This window comes from Sylvia atricapilla, chromosome 15, assembly GCF_009819655.1.
Source record: "Sylvia atricapilla isolate bSylAtr1 chromosome 15, bSylAtr1.pri, whole genome shotgun sequence".
In the NCBI taxonomy this organism is placed as follows: domain Eukaryota; kingdom Metazoa; phylum Chordata; class Aves; order Passeriformes; family Sylviidae; genus Sylvia; species Sylvia atricapilla.
Genome location: NC_089154.1, coordinates 7,644,818 through 7,662,108, shown reverse-complemented (window position 1 = coordinate 7,662,108; position 17,291 = coordinate 7,644,818). Strand labels below are relative to the sequence as shown.

The 17,291-nt window shown below is 51.5% G+C and overlaps 2 protein-coding genes across 3 annotated transcripts; one reads left to right on the top strand and one right to left on the bottom strand.

The window, feature by feature from the left end:
- Nucleotides 1-41: 41 nt before the first annotated feature.
- EARS2 (glutamyl-tRNA synthetase 2, mitochondrial) lies at nt 42-4,769 on the bottom strand. Of its 2 annotated transcripts, XM_066329979.1 has the most exons (9): nt 4,602-4,769; nt 4,072-4,227; nt 3,732-3,921; nt 2,997-3,469; nt 2,098-2,206; nt 1,658-1,811; nt 1,424-1,554; nt 1,034-1,169; nt 42-728 (listed from the first exon to the last, which is right to left on the bottom strand). In XM_066329979.1, the coding sequence occupies exons 1-9, from the start codon at nt 4,717-4,719 to the stop codon at nt 645-647; spliced, it is 1,551 nt and encodes a 516-aa protein (XP_066186076.1). In that variant the 5' UTR covers nt 4,720-4,769; the 3' UTR covers nt 42-644. The 2 variants fall into 2 exon arrangements, 1 of the variants encoding a protein (XP_066186076.1); XR_010744764.1 differs by lacking the exon at nt 42-728 and having other exon boundaries at nt 1,090-1,169; nt 1,424-1,573.
- Nucleotides 4,770-4,847: 78 nt separating this feature from the next.
- Nucleotides 4,848-12,156, top strand: UBFD1 (ubiquitin family domain containing 1). Its single transcript, XM_066329978.1, has 7 exons — nt 4,848-5,125; nt 5,575-5,841; nt 5,921-6,129; nt 7,133-7,198; nt 7,398-7,503; nt 10,519-10,601; nt 11,786-12,156. Exons 1-7 carry the CDS (start codon nt 5,098-5,100, stop codon nt 11,894-11,896), a joined length of 870 nt encoding a protein of 289 aa, XP_066186075.1. The 5' UTR covers nt 4,848-5,097; the 3' UTR covers nt 11,897-12,156.
- Nucleotides 12,157-17,291: the final 5,135 nt, after the last annotated feature.

Here is a 17,291-nt window from a genome sequence, read left to right as displayed (position 1 = left end):
AGCTCCCCCCCTCGGCCTGCAGAGTATTGGCGAGAACGGAATCCAAGTCACCACGTTAATTTAATAATTAAAAGGGCATCAGACAAAAGAGGAAAAAACATCCCAATCTCCTGATCAGGGATATTTTTAGCAGAACCACGTGCATGACACAGTACCCAGAGAGGAACCCGCACTCTGAGCAGCTCAGTCAGCCTGGTAGGACACCAGGGCACCTAAGAGTGTGACAGCTATAATATACATCTGTTTATATATATATATACCCCTCACTGTATTTATTGGGGAACTGTGTTGTGTAGCTGTAGGTACCCTGACTGCGAGGCCATCGCCAAAAAGAATCTGATCTGTTTTATCAGAAGTTCAGTTACTTTCTGTCCACATGGTCTGAGTTTAAATGCTGATACATGTCTTTTTCTCCCACCCTCCAACCAGCCTCCTTGCACAAGGCGACAGCAGGACGGAGTGGAATCTGGACTTGGTTCCTCTCCCAGACAAAGTGGTTTGTGCTTAGTGCAGCTTCATACAGAACGTGGGACCAGCAGAGACAAGTGCCTGGCCCAAAGCCCAGCTGGTCTGATCAGAGATGATCACGCAGGTGCCACCCACACCATCCAATGTGAGGTCTGCCAGTGTCACCCATGTCCCCGTCAGCTGGACAGTGCTCTGCGTATCCGGCCACACACCTCCTTGGCTCCCAGAGTCACCATCATCTCAGCAACACTCGGGCCGTGCTGCAAACACAGAGGGAGTCACTGAACACACAGGAACTGAAACTCCTCAGCAAGTGTCTCTGCATCAGGGTGACAGAATTGACAGAGCACTTTGCTCTGGGTTGCTGCGAGACTGAGGGGGCATCAGCAGCAGCTCAAACAAAGCCTTGGGGGTTTTCTCCTGAAGGCAAATGCCAGCCCTGGTCAGAGCCTGAAGGATTAGCACCAGAGCTGAGCCAGGATTAGTCTTTGGAGGACTTTTGTAAAACTTGTGTTTGAGCTCTGTGAAAGCACATTGCATATAATTTCAGAATTGTTCTTTTTACCTGGCGCCCGCTGAGCACCAAGCGGAGGAGCTGCATCATGCTGCTGTACTTGGTCTCTCTGGTTTGCTTCTGGAGACTTCTCAGGTCTTTGTTCAACTCCTCCACAGTCATAGCACCTGCCTGCCTTGTCATGAGCCTTTAGGAAAGAAGGTGTCCTTACACTCTGGGGACATAAAAACCACAGGATTCCTACCTCTCACCCCTGCCCTGTGCCAGGGCATTCCCTCTGCTCGCCAGAAGCAGGGCTCATCCAAAAGAGCAGGTTTAAACTACAAAATTACGCCACAGATGTGGAAAACCACATAAAAAGCAGTAATTCTGTTCAAGAATAATTTTCAGAGATGAGGAGCCATTGCTGCCACTACTCAGCTCAGACAGCAACATGCTTACCCTAAGACTAGTTTTCCTATTTCATCTACTTCTGCAGAAATTTTTTGTAGCTGCTGCCGGGACACCGAGGGCCTGACCCACAGGTAAGTGTAATCACTTGACACCAGATTCTTCAGGAGGCTTATGTGACCCTGGGGAAAGAAAGCAAAGCTGGCAGGGCAGAGAGCTGTGCTGTGGAGGAATCAATTCCTCAGCTTGGAGGATGGTGACACAGTGCTCTGCCACTACTCGTACTTTTCTCAGCAGGAGGACTCGCTCCACATAATCATTTTCCAGAACATCTGGATCCACTTGCTGATCCCCATAGACGAGCTCCACCAGCCCCTGCAGCTCCCTAACAAGCTTCTGGCGCAGCCCTTGGTTCTCAATGTGACGGGTGAGGTGAATCCTGTAACAGAGAAAAGACCTGCTTTAGTATTGCTTTGGGTCACATCAGATCACCCCAACCACATTTCACAGAAGTCACAGAATATTCTGAGTTGGAAGAGACCCAAAAGGATCATCAAGTCCAACTCTTAAGGGAATAGCTCATCTAGGGACTGAACCCACGACTTTGGCATTCTTAGCACTGTGCTTGATCCAACAAACAAAACCTCCAGCCAAAGCAAGTGCTAGAAATAAATTCTCACTGGCATGGTGCTTACTACATTTTAAAGCTACCACTAATTTTTTACCTGTTGAATTCTGGGAGCGCTTCAAGGTCCAGGAGAGCAGAATGGGTTGTAATTCTGCCTACTTCAAACTGGGAGATCAGCTCCTCCAAAGTCCTCCCCATCTGCTTCTCTGCAACACAACCCAAAGGGAATCCCAGAACAACGATTTCACTCCTCTCTGCATGCCTCGGGCAGCACGCCTCGGAGAGGTGACACAGTACTGCCACCTTTGCAGTGCCAGCAGCAGCAGCAGCAGCAGGGATGTCCCCTAGCAGGCAGGAGGGAACTGGAAGCACACACACATGGGATGCTGCCCTCTCCCCAGGAGCCTGCTCTGCTGGCAAGGCACTGGGAACTGGTACATTCTGCTTGGCTCCATCACCTTCCTCAGAGGAACACCTCCACCTCAGCTGGCCAAGGGAAGTCACTCTCAGCCAGGAGGCTGCACTGCCCAAGATTTCATTGCCAAGCAGAGCTCTCAGAACACAAGTTAATTTGTGATCCCCACACAGCAAGAACCACAAAAGGAGACATTGATTCCAGTCCTCGTGGTCTGTCAGGTTAAAGAAGTGGCACAGGTGTCAGAAAACATTGCAACTGTTAATCACAGAATGCAAGTTTTCCCAAGACTTCACAGACAGTTTCTCAGCCTTGAAGTGAGGGTTTTCTCAAGGGAGAACCATTAAGCACCTGACTCAATTTTAATGGCTGCACAGCAGCAGGAAGATTTCCACCATTCCAGCTCCTTCCACAGGAGCTCTGCGGAAGTGCTGGTGGCACCTCAGTGACTGACTGGTTACATGACACCCATTCCCTGACCCCTTCAAACACTGACAAAGTTCTCAGCTATTAAAATAAACTCAGCCCATGCCACAAAGTCAGCATGAAGTGACCTGGCAGGCAGGAGCCTGCAGCGTTACCTGTGAACCCCGAGCCGCAGTTGGTGACAATGTCCACCAGTGCCTCTGGCAGGAAGCCATCCCGAGCAAAGCGCTCCAGGAAGATGTCCCCCTGCCTCTTGGACAGCTTGCCACCATCCTTGTTCAGCAGTAGCGGGAGGTGCCCAAACTGGGGGGGCTCCCAGCCAAAGGCTTTGTAGAGAAGCAGGTGCTTGGAAGTTGAAGCCAGCCACTCGGTCCCACGCAGAACGTGGGTGATGCCCATGTAGTGGTCATCTACCACATTTGCCAGGTGGTATGTGGGGAAGCCGTCCCCCTTGAGAATCACGGGGTCACCTTCCACCTCCGCCACCTCGTGCTTGTTCCAGCCATAGACCAGGTCCTGGAAGGGTTGCACCCCCTTCTCCAGGCGGAAGCGGATGACGCAGTCAAGGCCCTGTGACATCTTCTGGGCCACTTCTGTGGGCGTCAGGTGCCGACACCGGTTGTCGTATCTTTGGGAGATGAGAACAAAGGTATCTGCTCAAGGCCAACACCATGAGCCATTTTTACACTCCCCCAAACTCTAAGCAGATGCCTGAATTTTAGCTGTAACCCACCCACTAAATGTCCAGTCAAACACCTCATCTCTGGAGGGCAACATGCGCCTTCTCAGTCTACAGGCAGCGAGGCACAATCCCATTGCTGCGGGACTTTGTGCAGGCACGCAGCCCCGAGGGACATGCAGGGGGGACAGGGTCAGGGTCAGGGACGTACCGCGGGGTCTGCTGGCTGCGCAGAGCGTGGGTGCGGAGCAGCTGCAGGCGCTGCGGGCTGCAGAAGCAGCGGTAGGCAGCCCCGCTGGCCAGCAGCGCCGCGCTCGCCCGCTCATACAGCTCCAGCCTCTGCGACTGCACGTAGGGCCCGGCGGGGCCCCCACGCCCGGGGCTCTCGTCCGGGGGAATACCTGGAACATCGGCACGGCAGCGGGTGAACAGCTGGGTTGCCAAAACAGCCCAAAGGTAGAGTCAAACCCACCCTGCGGCTGAGTACTGTTAGCCTCTAAAGGAAAGATAAGGGTTCAGTAGGTGAAAAATGAAAAGATGTTCCTAAATACCTGCCCAGTTCAACATATCTTCTATTCCTTCTGCAGCTCCGGGAACCACCCGATTCTGATCTGTATCCTCCACTCTCAAAATAAAGGTCCCTTGGTGTTTTTTGGCAAAGATGTAATTGTACAAAGCAGTCCTAAGGCCACCTAAATGCAGAAAACCTGTAATCGTGGGGAAATCAGAGAAGGCGGTCACAAAGAAGACCCAGGGGAGATTTCTAAATATGAGCTGGATGCTGCCTGCGATGGCAGCGTCAGCGAGGCGGGAGTTGCACCGCACGAACACAGCTCCGGGCGCACCGGCTATGAAAATAACTTAGGGATGCTACTCCCAGGTACATTGACAGTGACCCCGCCCGACCGGGAGGGCATCGGGAGACGCTGGAAGGGCGAGCCCGGGAGCTCCGGCAGGAGCACTGCGGGAAGCCAGCAGCCCCCTCGAGCGTCCAAATCGACGCTTTCCAACCCAAAGCCCCGCCCCCGCCGCAGCGGAGCCCCGGGAACGGGCAGGGGCGGGGCTGCCGAGGGGTCGGTACCTGTGGGGCTGGGCCCGAACCGGACCCGCGGCCCCCGCTCAACGCCGGGGCCGGATCCAGACCCCGGTGCCGGTGCCGGTGCCGCCGGGCAGCGCAGCGCGCGCAGAGCTCGCGCCATCCCGCCACGCGCCCACGTGCCCGCGGCGCCGTTTCCGCCGGGCCGCGGCACCCAATCCCGCCGCGCGCCGCCGCCGGGGCGGGGCGCCCCTTAAAGGCGCCGCCATCCGCTTCTTCCGGTCGCGCGAGGGGACGGCGGCCGCCGCCACGGGCCGGACGGCGCGGCGGTGTCCTGGTTCCTGGAGAGCTGAGCGGAGGCTCCGGCGCCCATCCCGCCTCCCGGCGCGGCGCGGCCGGTGCTGCAGGGGAGTGACCTGGGGGGTCCCCACCGCCCCCACGCTGAGAGGAGGGTCGGGGCGACTACGGGAGCCGGCGCGGCCCAGCAGCAGCGGCGGCGGCGTTTCCCGGCTTGCCCCGCGGCGGATTGTACACAATCATCATGGCTGCTGCCGCCGCCGCCGCTGATGGTACGAGCAGTGCTGGGAGCCCGCGGTGCCGGGAGCCCGCGGTGTTCGGAGCCCGCGGTGCCGGGAGCCTGCGGTGTCCGGAGCCTGCGGCGTCCGGAGCCCGCGGTGTCCGGAGCCCGCGGTGCCAGACACGCCGCGGTGCCGGGAGCCCGCGGTGTCCGGAGCCCGCGGTGTCCGGAGCCCGCGGTGTCCGGAGCCCGCGGTGTCCGGAGCCCGCGGTGTCCGGAGCCCGCGGTGCCGGGAGCCCGCGGTGTCCGGAGCCTGCCGTGTCCGGAGCCCGCGGTGCCGGACACGCCGCGGTGCCGGTGCAGGGGGTGGCGGGCCGGGCCGGGAGGCGGCAGCGCGGAGAGCTGGCCCCGGACACTCCGCGGGCGGCGCTCCGGGGCTGGAGCGGGGCCGGGCCGGGGAGGTGTCCCGTGGGCCGGGATCTTCCTGTCCGCTCCCCACAGGTGCCGAGGAGCCGGGCATGGAGGCGGAGGCGCAGGAGCTGCCCCTGGGCTGCGGCGGAGGAGGCGGCTCGCCGGCAGCGGGGAGGTCTCCGGAGGGTGAGGAGCGCCGGGAGCCCCCGCAGGCGTCCGTCAGCAACGGCGGCGACGAGGACAGCGGGAGGGAGCTGGTGGAGCTGAAGGTGATCTGGAACAAGAACAAGTTCGACGTGAAGTTCTGCCTGGACAGCACGGGAGCCGAGCTGAAGCAGAAGATCCACTCCCTCACAGGTCTGTCGGGACCGCCGCCGCCTCCCCCGCGCCTCCTTCGCCGCCGCCGCCGGCTCCTAATCGCTGTGCTTGTCCCTAGGCCTCCCGCCGGCCATGCAGAAAGTTATGTTCAAGGGACTTCTGCCGGAGGACAAAACGTTGCGGGAAATCAAAGTAACAAACGGAGCAAAAATAATGGTTGTGGGCTCTACCATCAACGATGTGTTAGCGGTAAATACACCCAAAGAAGCTGCTCAACAGGAGGTCAAAGCTGAAGAAAACAAAAAGGAGCCACTTTGCAGACAAAAGGTAATTAATATCCCAATATTTGCTGGTGTGGGATTTATGTGATTCTCCTGCAGGCACTTCTGGGTCCTGTTCCTCCTCAGATCAGGCTGGGGGTTCATTTCTGACAGCTCAGCATTGGAATGACTCTGGGCAGGAGAGTGAACTGTTTAGTCCAGCAGGGACTGGGGCTTTGCAATCCACTGCTTGTGGTGCCAGGCACAGCCAAGCATTTTGATTAAGCAATGGAAGCATTTGATGGATGTTAGTGCAAACACAGCCCAGATTAACTCTGTCTAAAACCTAACTAATTTTTATTGGCACAAAAGAATTTGATCTCCAAAAACTACTTAAAATGAACACCAAGAGAGCAGTTCCCTCAGCTGTCCCAGCCCTGACGGGGTTGTGGGTGTTGAATTCTCCTCTCACATTTTGTAGCACAGTGCAGAGAGGCTAGTTTGATGGTCCTGCAGTGTGAGGGGCTGGTGAAGGATTGCCAGCTCAAGGTATTACCAGCTCATTACTTTCCTCAAAATAAACTTGGTTAAAATCGATGAAACGAGCTGATGGTTGTCTGTGATTTATCAGTGTTCACACTCAGTCTGAGTCGCATCATTTCTTAAAGGTGCTCAGCTACGTACAAGCTGTGAGTGTGGATTTGAAAGCTACTGCTGCTCTGATCCATTCTGGTTTGGTGCTGGATTGCACTGCCAGACATGGAGAGTTTCTGCCATTCACCGGATGCAGCACTTTGATTTTATAGACATGTATTTAAGTGTGTGTATATTTGAGAAGGCTGTTATCCTTGGCATTATGTTGGAGTTCCATTCATTTTGATAAATACTTGAGAATATTTTAGAAAGTGCACAATTAAGTTTGAAAATAACTGATGCCCGTGTGATAAATGCCAGAGAACAGCTCTCAGCTGCCTCTCAGTGCCATTGGGATGTGGTTGAGGGGCAGCTGGAGGTACACTGCAGAGCTTTGTAATGTTCCTGTGAATTTAATTTCTGTTTTTATGTTGTAGCAACACAGAAAAGTGTTGGATAAAGGAAAACCTGACGATGTGATGCCTTCTGTCAAAGGTGTGCAGGTGCGTGAACAAGGCCATGAGACGCTCGGAGTCAGAAAAGAGACTCCTCTGTGGTTTGAGACCTTTCCCCACTGGTTCAGTCGTTCTTTGCTGTCTTAGCAGAAAGCTGGAAGGAATGATGGTCGTTATGTTTAAAAAGTGGGGAGCATGCAGGTTTTGTGCCCCAGCTGTGCCTGTGACTGGCTGTGTCTCGTTGCAGGAGCGGCTGCCCACAGTGCCGCTGTCGGGCATGTACAACAAGTCAGGGGGGAAAGTCAGACTGACCTTCAAACTCGAGCAAGACCAGCTGTGGATTGGTACAAAAGGTAAGCACCTCTCAGCCTTGGGAATGAGCAATTTGTGGTTGGGCTGTGACTGAACTGTGTGACCTAGAAAAGCTTCTCCTCTGACTAAATCGTGTTTAGGGAATGATGTTGGTATTGCAGTGCTTCAGAAAGTTTTGTTTCCTTTTCTCACGTGCCATTCTCCCAAGTCATTGAATAATACTCAATACTCCAGATCAGTTCCTGGAAAACTGGAGTTCAGTGGTGTCAGCAGAGTAGTGGTCCAGCGTGCTGTTCCTGGCTCCAAATGTAAATGATAGTATTGGATATTTCTGGCATATCTCAAAGCAATCCATAAGCAGTGTGGATTTGATGCCAGCAGTACACAACGGCCCAATGGCTTAGCCAAGACTTGGAAGGAAAACTCAGAAGTGGGATAAAAACAGAGAGTGTTGGCATCTCTGGCACACTCTGTCCTTCTAGCCAAAATTATGTGGGTGTCTTGTCTCAGTAATGCACAACTGTGGTGCTGTGCAGAGGGGTTGGTTTGCAGTCGTGAGTGGTGCCAGAAGGAGCTGGGAATGACGTGGGGATAACATGCCTTGCTGAGGATGTCTGTGTCCTGGTTTTGGCTGAGATAGAGTTAGTTTTCCTCCCAGGAGTTGTTTTGGGTTCAGGCTGGGAGCAGTGCTGATAACAGTGGATGTTTTGGTTGTTCCTGTGCAGTGTTTCCCTCAGTCGAGGACTGTTTGGTGTCTCAGACTCTGCCTATGAGGGGGCATGCAAGGAGATGGAAGGGCACTGGGCAGGACAGCTGACCAGAGCTGGCCAAAGGAATATCTCCCACCACAGAGCATCATGTCCAGTATCAACTGGGTGGGCGGTTGGGTTGGAGGGACTGGTCACTGGAGGGGGACAGGCTGAACATTGGTCAGCAGTGGGGTGCAGCTGTATTGGGCATCACTGGTTTCTCTGGAGTTTCTTTTTATCATATTTTTTTAATTACTATTATTATTACCATTAGTAGTAGTAGAATATTTTATTTTGTTTCAGTTGTTACACTGTTCTTAACTCAAACCATGGGTTTTTAACATTTTTTCCCTGGTTCTCCTCCGTGTCCCAGCAGGGCAGGGGGAGTGAGTAGCTGCATGGTGCTTAATGGCTGGCTGAGGCTAAACAGGACTCTGGGATCCCTCCACCTGCCAAGGAAGATGTGCTCCTTCAGTTTTCCTGGGGTGGACACTAGTGATGAACAAGAGGGATGAAAGTGCTTGTTCACTGTCCCAGTAAAGCAGCCTAACTGGGTGGTTATAATGCCTCCAGCTGCTGCAGTAGTTCCAAAGTAAGCAGAAATCTCAAAAGGTTTTGACCTTTTCTTTGTAGGACAGACTGGATTGTGAGGATTTTTTCTGGCTTTAAAACAAATCTTGGTGCCAGTCGCAGTGATTTCTCTCCTGAGTGAAGTGATGGAGCAAGGCATTGACGAGTGTTTTTAACTCTATAGGTTGGGCAGGGAGATTTTTCTGTTACTGATCCCAGATTCTAAATTCATGCCTAGTATTTAGGTGATTAATCTCTTCCATCACCCCATAGATGAGTTTTCAAGTATAGTGTTTGAGGTGTTCTACACAGTGTTGCTTAAGCTGGGAATTTGATTATTCCTGTAGTCATGTGTTTCCTGTAACCTGTGTCCCTACTTCCCTGAATTAGCAGCAGCTTGCTGCCTCTGGAGAATGGTTGTAATTGCTGGCTGTTATTGGGAGAAACATCTTTCAATTCTGAGAAACCCATGGCAGAGGCCAGCAGGTAAGGGCTGGAGTAAACACAGAATCTAGATGTTCACACAGCTTGTCACTTGCTGGTCCTGGAGAGTTGGAGCTGGTTCTTACCCCCAGCCCTGCAGCCTCCCTGGGCCTCACAGGGGCTTTATAGTCTGAAGTTTGGTACAGGCAGCTGCTCCCCAGTTGCTCTGTGTCAGTTGCACAGAGGCATGGATAATGGGATTTGTCTGTTGCTGGGATGCTCAGAGCAGAAGTTGATTTGAGAGATGTTAAACAAGGACAAAGTGGGGGTTTACCTCATGAATGAAGTCACAGGTCTGAACAGGTAGTTCAGAGTGAGCTCAGTGAGGCAGAGAATATTTTTCCTTATATCACTGAGTTTATCTCCCTATGTGCTTTCTGTAGGTAGGTTTGAGGTTTTTTGGATCACAAATTAAATAGATCTATCTCAAGAACTCATAGAGTTCAGTTTCTCCTTTGTGAAGTGTTTTGGGTGTTGTCTGTCTTGTATCCAGGAAGATAACTTTTGGCTGGTGCTGGATGCTTTAAGTGAAAGCCAGGACCTTGGAATTAAGAATTCAGAAAGGAGTGAGGACAGAGCTGACAGGAGAGCTCTGCCCTGGGCCACGTACTTTGTTGCTCTTGTCATTGCCTTTGGCTGGCTGGTGTTACTCTGCCATGTAATTGTAGTCTTTTTGGGGCTTCAGTTTCTGTTATTTGTTTCATTCCTTATTTTCTCTTTTCTATTCCCTTCTGTGTGCTTCTCTGCACACTGCAGCAGGGTAAAGCCTGGCCTAAGCTTTCACAGTTAAGTCAGTGTATCTTTGCCAGCTTTCAGGTTTGCTGTTGAGAGTTCAGTGTAATCCTTGGTAGTCAGTCCTGAATATTCTCACACCTGGACTGGCTTCCATAGGATGAGCATCCCTGCTGCTCCAAGGGGAGTTCCTTATCGGAAGACATTAAGTGAAGCCTGGGATTTCCCATCACTCAGTCTAGATCCAAATCATGAACACTGAAATACTTCATGTGATGCAGGGGAGCTGTGTGATCCAGTTTTGGATTCCTTCACACTGGGGTGCCACATGTGGGCATGTGTGTGGGGTGGGGTGTGGTGCTGCAGCCACCGTGTCCTGGGTGGCAGGTATCCACAGCTCACCTGGAGGGCAGACTGTTGACCTGAGGAGATTTTGGCATTAATGGAGGTGGTGTATGAAATGAATATGAAATGCTGCTTCCCCGCATGTCAGAAATAATACTTTGATCAATTTTAATGTAGAGAGAACAGAAAAGTTACCCATGGGGTCCATTAAAAATGTGGTGAGTGAACCTATTGAAGGCCATGAGGATTATCACATGATGGTGAGTAACAGCTCTACTTTAATCATATCCATCCAATTCCTTCATGCAGTGCACACTGCTGAGGCTGCAGGTCAGAGCAGGCTGGAGGTGGATGGTGGTTCCAGCCTTGGACATGGGCTCCTCTCACACTGTCAGTATTTTGGGTCCATGTTGAATATCTGCTACTGTCTGGAAATCCAGACTGGTTTCACACAAACATGAACTGCTTAAGCATTATTTTGTGTCTTCTGACTGTGACAGTGTTAAACCAGTAGACATACAACATAGCTCATGATTTCTTAATGATAGTGAGATTTTTTGATACCTGGTTTAATTGATAGATTCTGTGGTATTTATATGAACAACAGGCCTTGACGGAGGTTAAGAAAAAAATTGATTTGATGCTGTAATATTTTTTCACACCTGTAATTTTCTGAACAGTTCGTATGGGATCTAGCAAAGTTATATTTCATCAAAGAACTGTGCTTACAGACTGAAATTTTGGCTGTTTATTTTAATCCACGGAGTTTTTAAAGATCCTGCTTTTCAAAGTACTGTAACTAACTTGATGCTGAAGTAAGTTTCTTTTCTATAAGAAGTCTGTTTCCTTCTTTAGGGGGAGGAAAGAAAAATGTTTTTCTTCAAAGTCATGGCCTGCAGGAGGGTGTTGCTCTAGTCTCTGTCCAAATACTTGATTTTTGATCACCCATGTGAGAAGAGGTCCTCTTCAGCACATGTTGCAATAAATTTATCCCACGGCAAGGGCAGAGGCACTGGCATGTCATGGTGCCCCTCTCCTGGGCATAAGAGAAAAGTTGAGAATAGGACATTATGTCTAAATATAAAATTCTGTAAAACACGGTCATTGTCTTGTTTAGTTCCTGTTTGACTTCTCAGCTCTGTCATTTCTTTAGAGACTCGGAGTTATGTCTCAGGTTGTCTACCAGAATGATTTCCTCATGATCTTGAAACTGGCCAGCAGTTCTGGTTACTGTTGTGATGTTGTAAAAGGGAAGAGCTCATGGTTTTCTCAGTGCTCTGCAATACTCCTTTAATTGCCCACCAAAGAGTTGTGGCATGCCCTGAGCACTGCAGGGACCAGCAGGTGGGACAGGCTGGTCTGGTTTGGCAGTGGATGAGCTGTGCCTGTCCACTGGGACCAGCTCTTTGTTCCCGTGTGTAAATGTTGTCATTTTTAATTGCAGGCATTTCAGCTGGGCCCAACAGAAGCATCTTACTACTGGGTCTATTGGGTCCCAACTCAGTATGTCGATGCAATCAAAGACACGGTGCTGGGGAAGTGGCAGTATTTTTGAAAGCACGCTCACCTCTGGCACAGGAAAATGACACAAATCTAAGGACACTGCTGGGAGAGGCCTCCAACATCCCTGGATGTGACAGTCCTGGAACTTATTATTAAAACATGCTAAACGAGGCATGGATGGAAGCCAGAGGTGATGTTCTTTCACCATTAGTTTACTTTTAACTTAAAGATTTCACCATCCCTTTTCTGCAGTCAGCTTCAACCATATTTAAAGCAAATACAATGGAAATCAATAAATCTTGATTCACAAAATATCGTGTGTAATACACTTAAATCTGCTGAGAGTTGATCTTCCAGTTTAGTTTTAAAAAGAAAATATTGTAATGTATTATTGATGATTTTTTACGTGGTTTGAACAAAACCAAATATTTTCATAATCTCTCAGTTATCAACATAAGACTTAATTTAGTTACTTGTTTGTGACTGGGACTTTGAGGAGCAGATTTTTAAGAATAAACTGTAGCAGTGTGCAGCGTCACTGTTGGGTGAAGCCATATCCCGCTGGCCCTCCAGGGCAGCTTCCACTCCTTGGTAGCAGAACTAATTCTTTGTTTTAACCCAAAGATGCCCTGCTTGCTTGGGATTTTTCCTGGCCTTTTCCCAACTCTGGCAGCTCCAGGTTGGTCTGTGTTTGGAGCAGGTGAATCCTGCAGGGATGTTTTGTCATGGCAGGTGACCTGGTGCTGCCAGCTGTTCCCTCTTGTGCCCGGTCAGTGCTTCACCTCCTGCCCTGGGCTGCTACATTTTGGGAGTATTTTCCTCCTTGTGCATGTTGCAGTCCAGGATCATTTTGCAGCTGCTGCGTTGACACTGAGCTGTTGGACTGGAAACACTGTTGTGCTGCATTGTGGGAGCAGGGGGACACAGTGACATGGATGGAAACACCGTAATGCTGCCTGGTGGGAGCAGGGTGACACAGATCTCCCGAAGGGAGGGAACCACAGAGACCTTCTTACCTTCTTTGGGGAGGGGCCACTAAGGAAGAGAGAAGCTTGTATGGTGTTTTGGATTCTTGATAACAGCAGCAGTCTTTTGTGAGCTGGATTTGAAAATCTGTAGTGATTTTGAATTCAGTGAATCATACTTGAGGTTAACCATCCAGTAAGCGATGTTTTGAAATGTAAATCACCTTCCAGCTTTCCTCCTGTTCCAGTTCACAAGAAGCCCTCACACTCCATTCTGTCAGAAGGAACGTGCTGCGCCTTGGGCTGTGATGCTCTGTGTGTCATCCCAGCCATCCTTGTGCCATTTCTCTCAGGTGTTCTGAACAGAGCCCTCAGCCCTGGACAGCTGCAAAGCCCATAGCAGGTGGCATTGTGCAGCCAGACTGGAGCAGCTCACACATCCCTGCTCTGCTGGGGCTCAGTGCTGCTCCATGCCAGTAGCTCAAACCCATGCAGAAACAGCCTTTTAGGAACAGCTAATCTGAATATGCTCCATGTCCACTCTTCCTTCTTCTTGAGGGAAGAGCCCAGTTGAAGCACAGCAGTACAAATTCCCAAATGAGTATTTATTTTATTTTTATTTTACTTGAGAGACTGGAAAACACACTGGCTTTCTGGTAGGTGTTGAGGTCACATATTTCCCTGTAGCCTCTAGAGCTTTTAGTTTGTATTTTCTGTTAGAACAACCATGCAATATGAGTTTTAAAGGTGTTTCATATCCTACATAGAAACTAGTGATGTGCTTGTTACTCTTGTAGCTTGAGGTATTTCCTTTCTGTGTACAAGCCAGCAGCAGTGTGCCCTGACAGGCGTGGCTGGGGCCAGAAGAGCTGTGTCACCTCCCTTGGCAGTCCCTTGGAGGGCAGAGAGGAGCTGGCCTGACTTCACTGGTGACAATGTCATGGATGAAATGCAGCCATCACACTTGTGATTTCCTAGTTGTCAGTCCTGGTGTTAAGGCTTAAATTAACAATTTGTTACCTGGTGAAAGGTGTGGGCGCTCCAGGATAAAGCAAAGGGGTGACACGGGCTCTTTCTGTCACCTGGGGCCACATTGGCATTTGCCACCTGGCTGGTTCTGATGATCAGCTCCCATTTGTTCCTCAACATGCTCAGGCCTGTCTGTGCATCTGTTCATGTTTCCTTTCCTGTTCCTTTACCCCCTTGCTCCTGGGGAAGGCACATGCCCGAGTTCCAGCTCCTCCCCAGCTCCTGGGGCTCTGTGCAGGACACAGCGACCGGGTGAGTAACTGGGGTGAGTAGGGACAGGCACTGAGCACTGCTGGAGCCCTTGGGGCACAGGGCAGTGTCACCCTCTGTGCCAGAGGGGCACAGCTGCTCTGTCCTGGGCCGGGTACAGCCCAGCAGCTCAAAAGAGACTCAGCACAAACCCCTTGGTTACATACAAAGCAACTTTAAACATGGAGAAAATACTATACACTAAGAAAATGTGATCCTGTTTAGGTGCTTCCTTGCAGGTTGGATTTGATTGGAAAAATTGAATTGTCTCTTTTTTTTTGTTCTCTGTGCAAAATTTGAATTAAAATACAGGAAAGTGACTTATAAATGCTTTAGTTGGTGTTTGTTGGCTCAATATCCCAGGCTTCTTGGGACCTCTTTGAAATGAATATTCTAGTTGAAATTAGCAGCACTGCTTTTAAGATCCTTTCTTTTTGGGAATGATGTGGAGTTTTATATGCTCTGGCATACACCAGTTTTTTCCAAGGCAGCTATTAACATTAAGAAACACCCTCTTTTCAGTGGGATAGTGCCACAGTTGCCTCACAGCCATTGCCTGCCTCTCTCTTGGCTTTGGATTTTGCTCTCTGGTCGCTGTGACCATCCCAAGGCAGATTCAGCATAACCAATGGTCCCAGGGAGGAGTTTGGTCCTCAGTGAGACACAGTGTGTGAGTAAAGTGTGAGAACACTATCTATTTGGACTCGGTGATAAAGATGGCTCTGAAATCTGACATACATTCTGTGGGAAGCTGCCAGTAACAGCTGCACAGATGTGCATTTCAGTTAAATCACACTTTACCTGGGTGCTCTCGGTGGTGACTGGCTCCTGTGTGGGTGTAATTCCCTGGGAGCATCCTGGGGTGCCACTCCGTATGAGGTTGCTCTGAGTGCTTTCTGGGTTTGCTAATTTCAGATTAAAGTACTCCTGAGGCAAATGCAGGTCCCTGCAGGACACAGCTGGTGTTTGCTATTGACTGCTCCCAGAGCCCAGGCAGTGTTCCCTCCTTGCTGCCAGCTTGGGATTCCTCCTGTCAGTCCCCCAGCTCCCAACCTTATTCCATGACCCTGAGTATCACAGCTCACCTGTGTGCCATCCCTTTCCCCTCTCCATGCCCAGCACTGCAGGTTTCTCTTTCTCTACTTGTCTTAAGTCCAGTATTCTTTCCTCTGTGCATGCCAAGTGTAAGCAGTCCCAGGATCACTACTTTGTTGGGAATGCAGAAGTGTGGGTGCTCAGCCTGGTTGGGGTTTGAACAGAGACTGTCTTGCTTGTTACTCACATGGTTTCATACCAAGTTTAAAATAAATTATTAATTTCCATTAATGACATGGATAAGGAATGTGTAACTACAGTCAGGATGTTCTGGTGATGGAAGAGTGATCTGGATTCAAAGGAGATTAGAAACTGTCGCCACCACCACGCTGCTGGTGCCACACACACCCTGTCCAGCTTGCACCTGCTGGCTGGTGCCCACTGCTCCGTGCTCTGAGGGCCAAAGAGGAACAATTCCCTGCTGTTGTGCTGCCCAGATGCTGCAGTGGGGTCTGCTCTGCACTCCTGCCCCACAGCCACGCTCCCGACCCCGCCACTGCCTCTGGCCCAGGCACAGCACTCTGCTCCCATCCTCGCAGGGCTTGTTTCCAGACTTCCCTTCGTTTACTTTTCTTCCTTTGTAACTTGGTTTTTCCAGTGGACCTGTTTGCACCCTCAGTTCTGTCCAGCAGCCTCTCCCCAGCTGTTAAAATGAGGCATCTTGTTTTGTTAGTGAATGTCCTTGTCACCGGAGGGGAGCGGGGGACCAGGAGAGCCGTAGCAAGTATTGTATGAAACGTGGCCATTTTACCTTCTAGCCAAGGATTTGCCTTGGTAGCTCATGGAAGTTCACTCTGTCTTATCCATACTCAAAGCAATTAATTCTTTGGTTTTATATTAAAAAAAACCCACCAAAATTTAGATATTTGTGTCCACTGCAGATTTATTTTAAATGGAATATGTGAGTACCATGTATTATGGTATTTTTAAATAATCTATTGCCTATTTTGGGGGGAGGGAGATGACAAATATTTAGTCTTAGATTTGCACTGCTGGATTTTTTTAAGTGTAACCTTGACTGGTTATCCTGGTGTTTTATTCTGTAAGATTAGTCTTATTAATTAAAGTTTGATAATTAAGTAGTTCTGTGTTCGAGTGTTTCAATATTCTGTATGTACTGAGCTGCTTCCTCCTACATGAACAGCTGTGAGCAACGGGTTTGTAGTGAGTTTCTTTGCAGGAAGATGGACCCAGGCTGAAATTCAGAGGACCCCACATCTGGTGACACATCAAAGCTGTGGGTGCCCATCTCCCACGGTGGCGATTTGGCTTCTGCTGCCTTGTGCCACTGCACTCGCACGGGCTGTGAGTTACAGGTTGGTCCCTACCTCTCTGCCCAAAGCCAAGCTTTAATCTGCTTTTACACTTTTTTTGCCCAGCCTTGGTGCGGTGTCGCTGTCCCACTCCCATTGAACAGCCCCCGAAGCGGGTGCTCGGGAGCAGCCCCAGAGCTGGGCTTTCAGCAGCCTCAGGTTCGTCGCGCTGAACAGGCGCTGCTCGGCTTCGTCCCCGCCCTCGGACACCTCCTCTCCCCCCACCCAAAACCCCATCTCTGAGACAGTTCAATGGCCCCCGGGTTACTCTGTCATTGTCCCAGCGTGTGCCAGCGGGCAGGTTCCTGTTGGGTCTGTGTCCAGGTGTGTCCTGTCGGGTCCAGCGCCCAGCCCAGGCGGGGCTCCCAGCGCACCCCCGCTCCCCGCTGTCCCTCGGGCACACGGGGCTGAGGGGGAGCTGCAGCGGGGGGCGGCAGGAGCCGGGTCCCCCAGCGCTCCGGCCGGGAGGGTTCGCCCCGCGTTACCGGCCACAGGAACTTTCCTCGGCCCGGTGCCCGCAGCGGGGGCCCGCGGGGCTGTGCGCTGACGGCGGGGGCGGCTCCTCCGGCGGTGCGAGGCGGTCGGGAACCGGAGGGCACCGGGGCGGGGAGGCCGATGGGCCCGCGGGGTCGGGGTGCGTGTGCGGAGCGCGGGGGGGCGGGAGCCGCGTCCGGGACCCGCCCCGGCCCCGCTGACTCACGGCGGCAGCGCGGCCCGGCCCGGCCTGGCCTGGCCGGGACATGGGCGGCCCCGCCGCGCCGCGCCCGCGGGGGCTCCGGGGGCTGCTGCCGCCGCT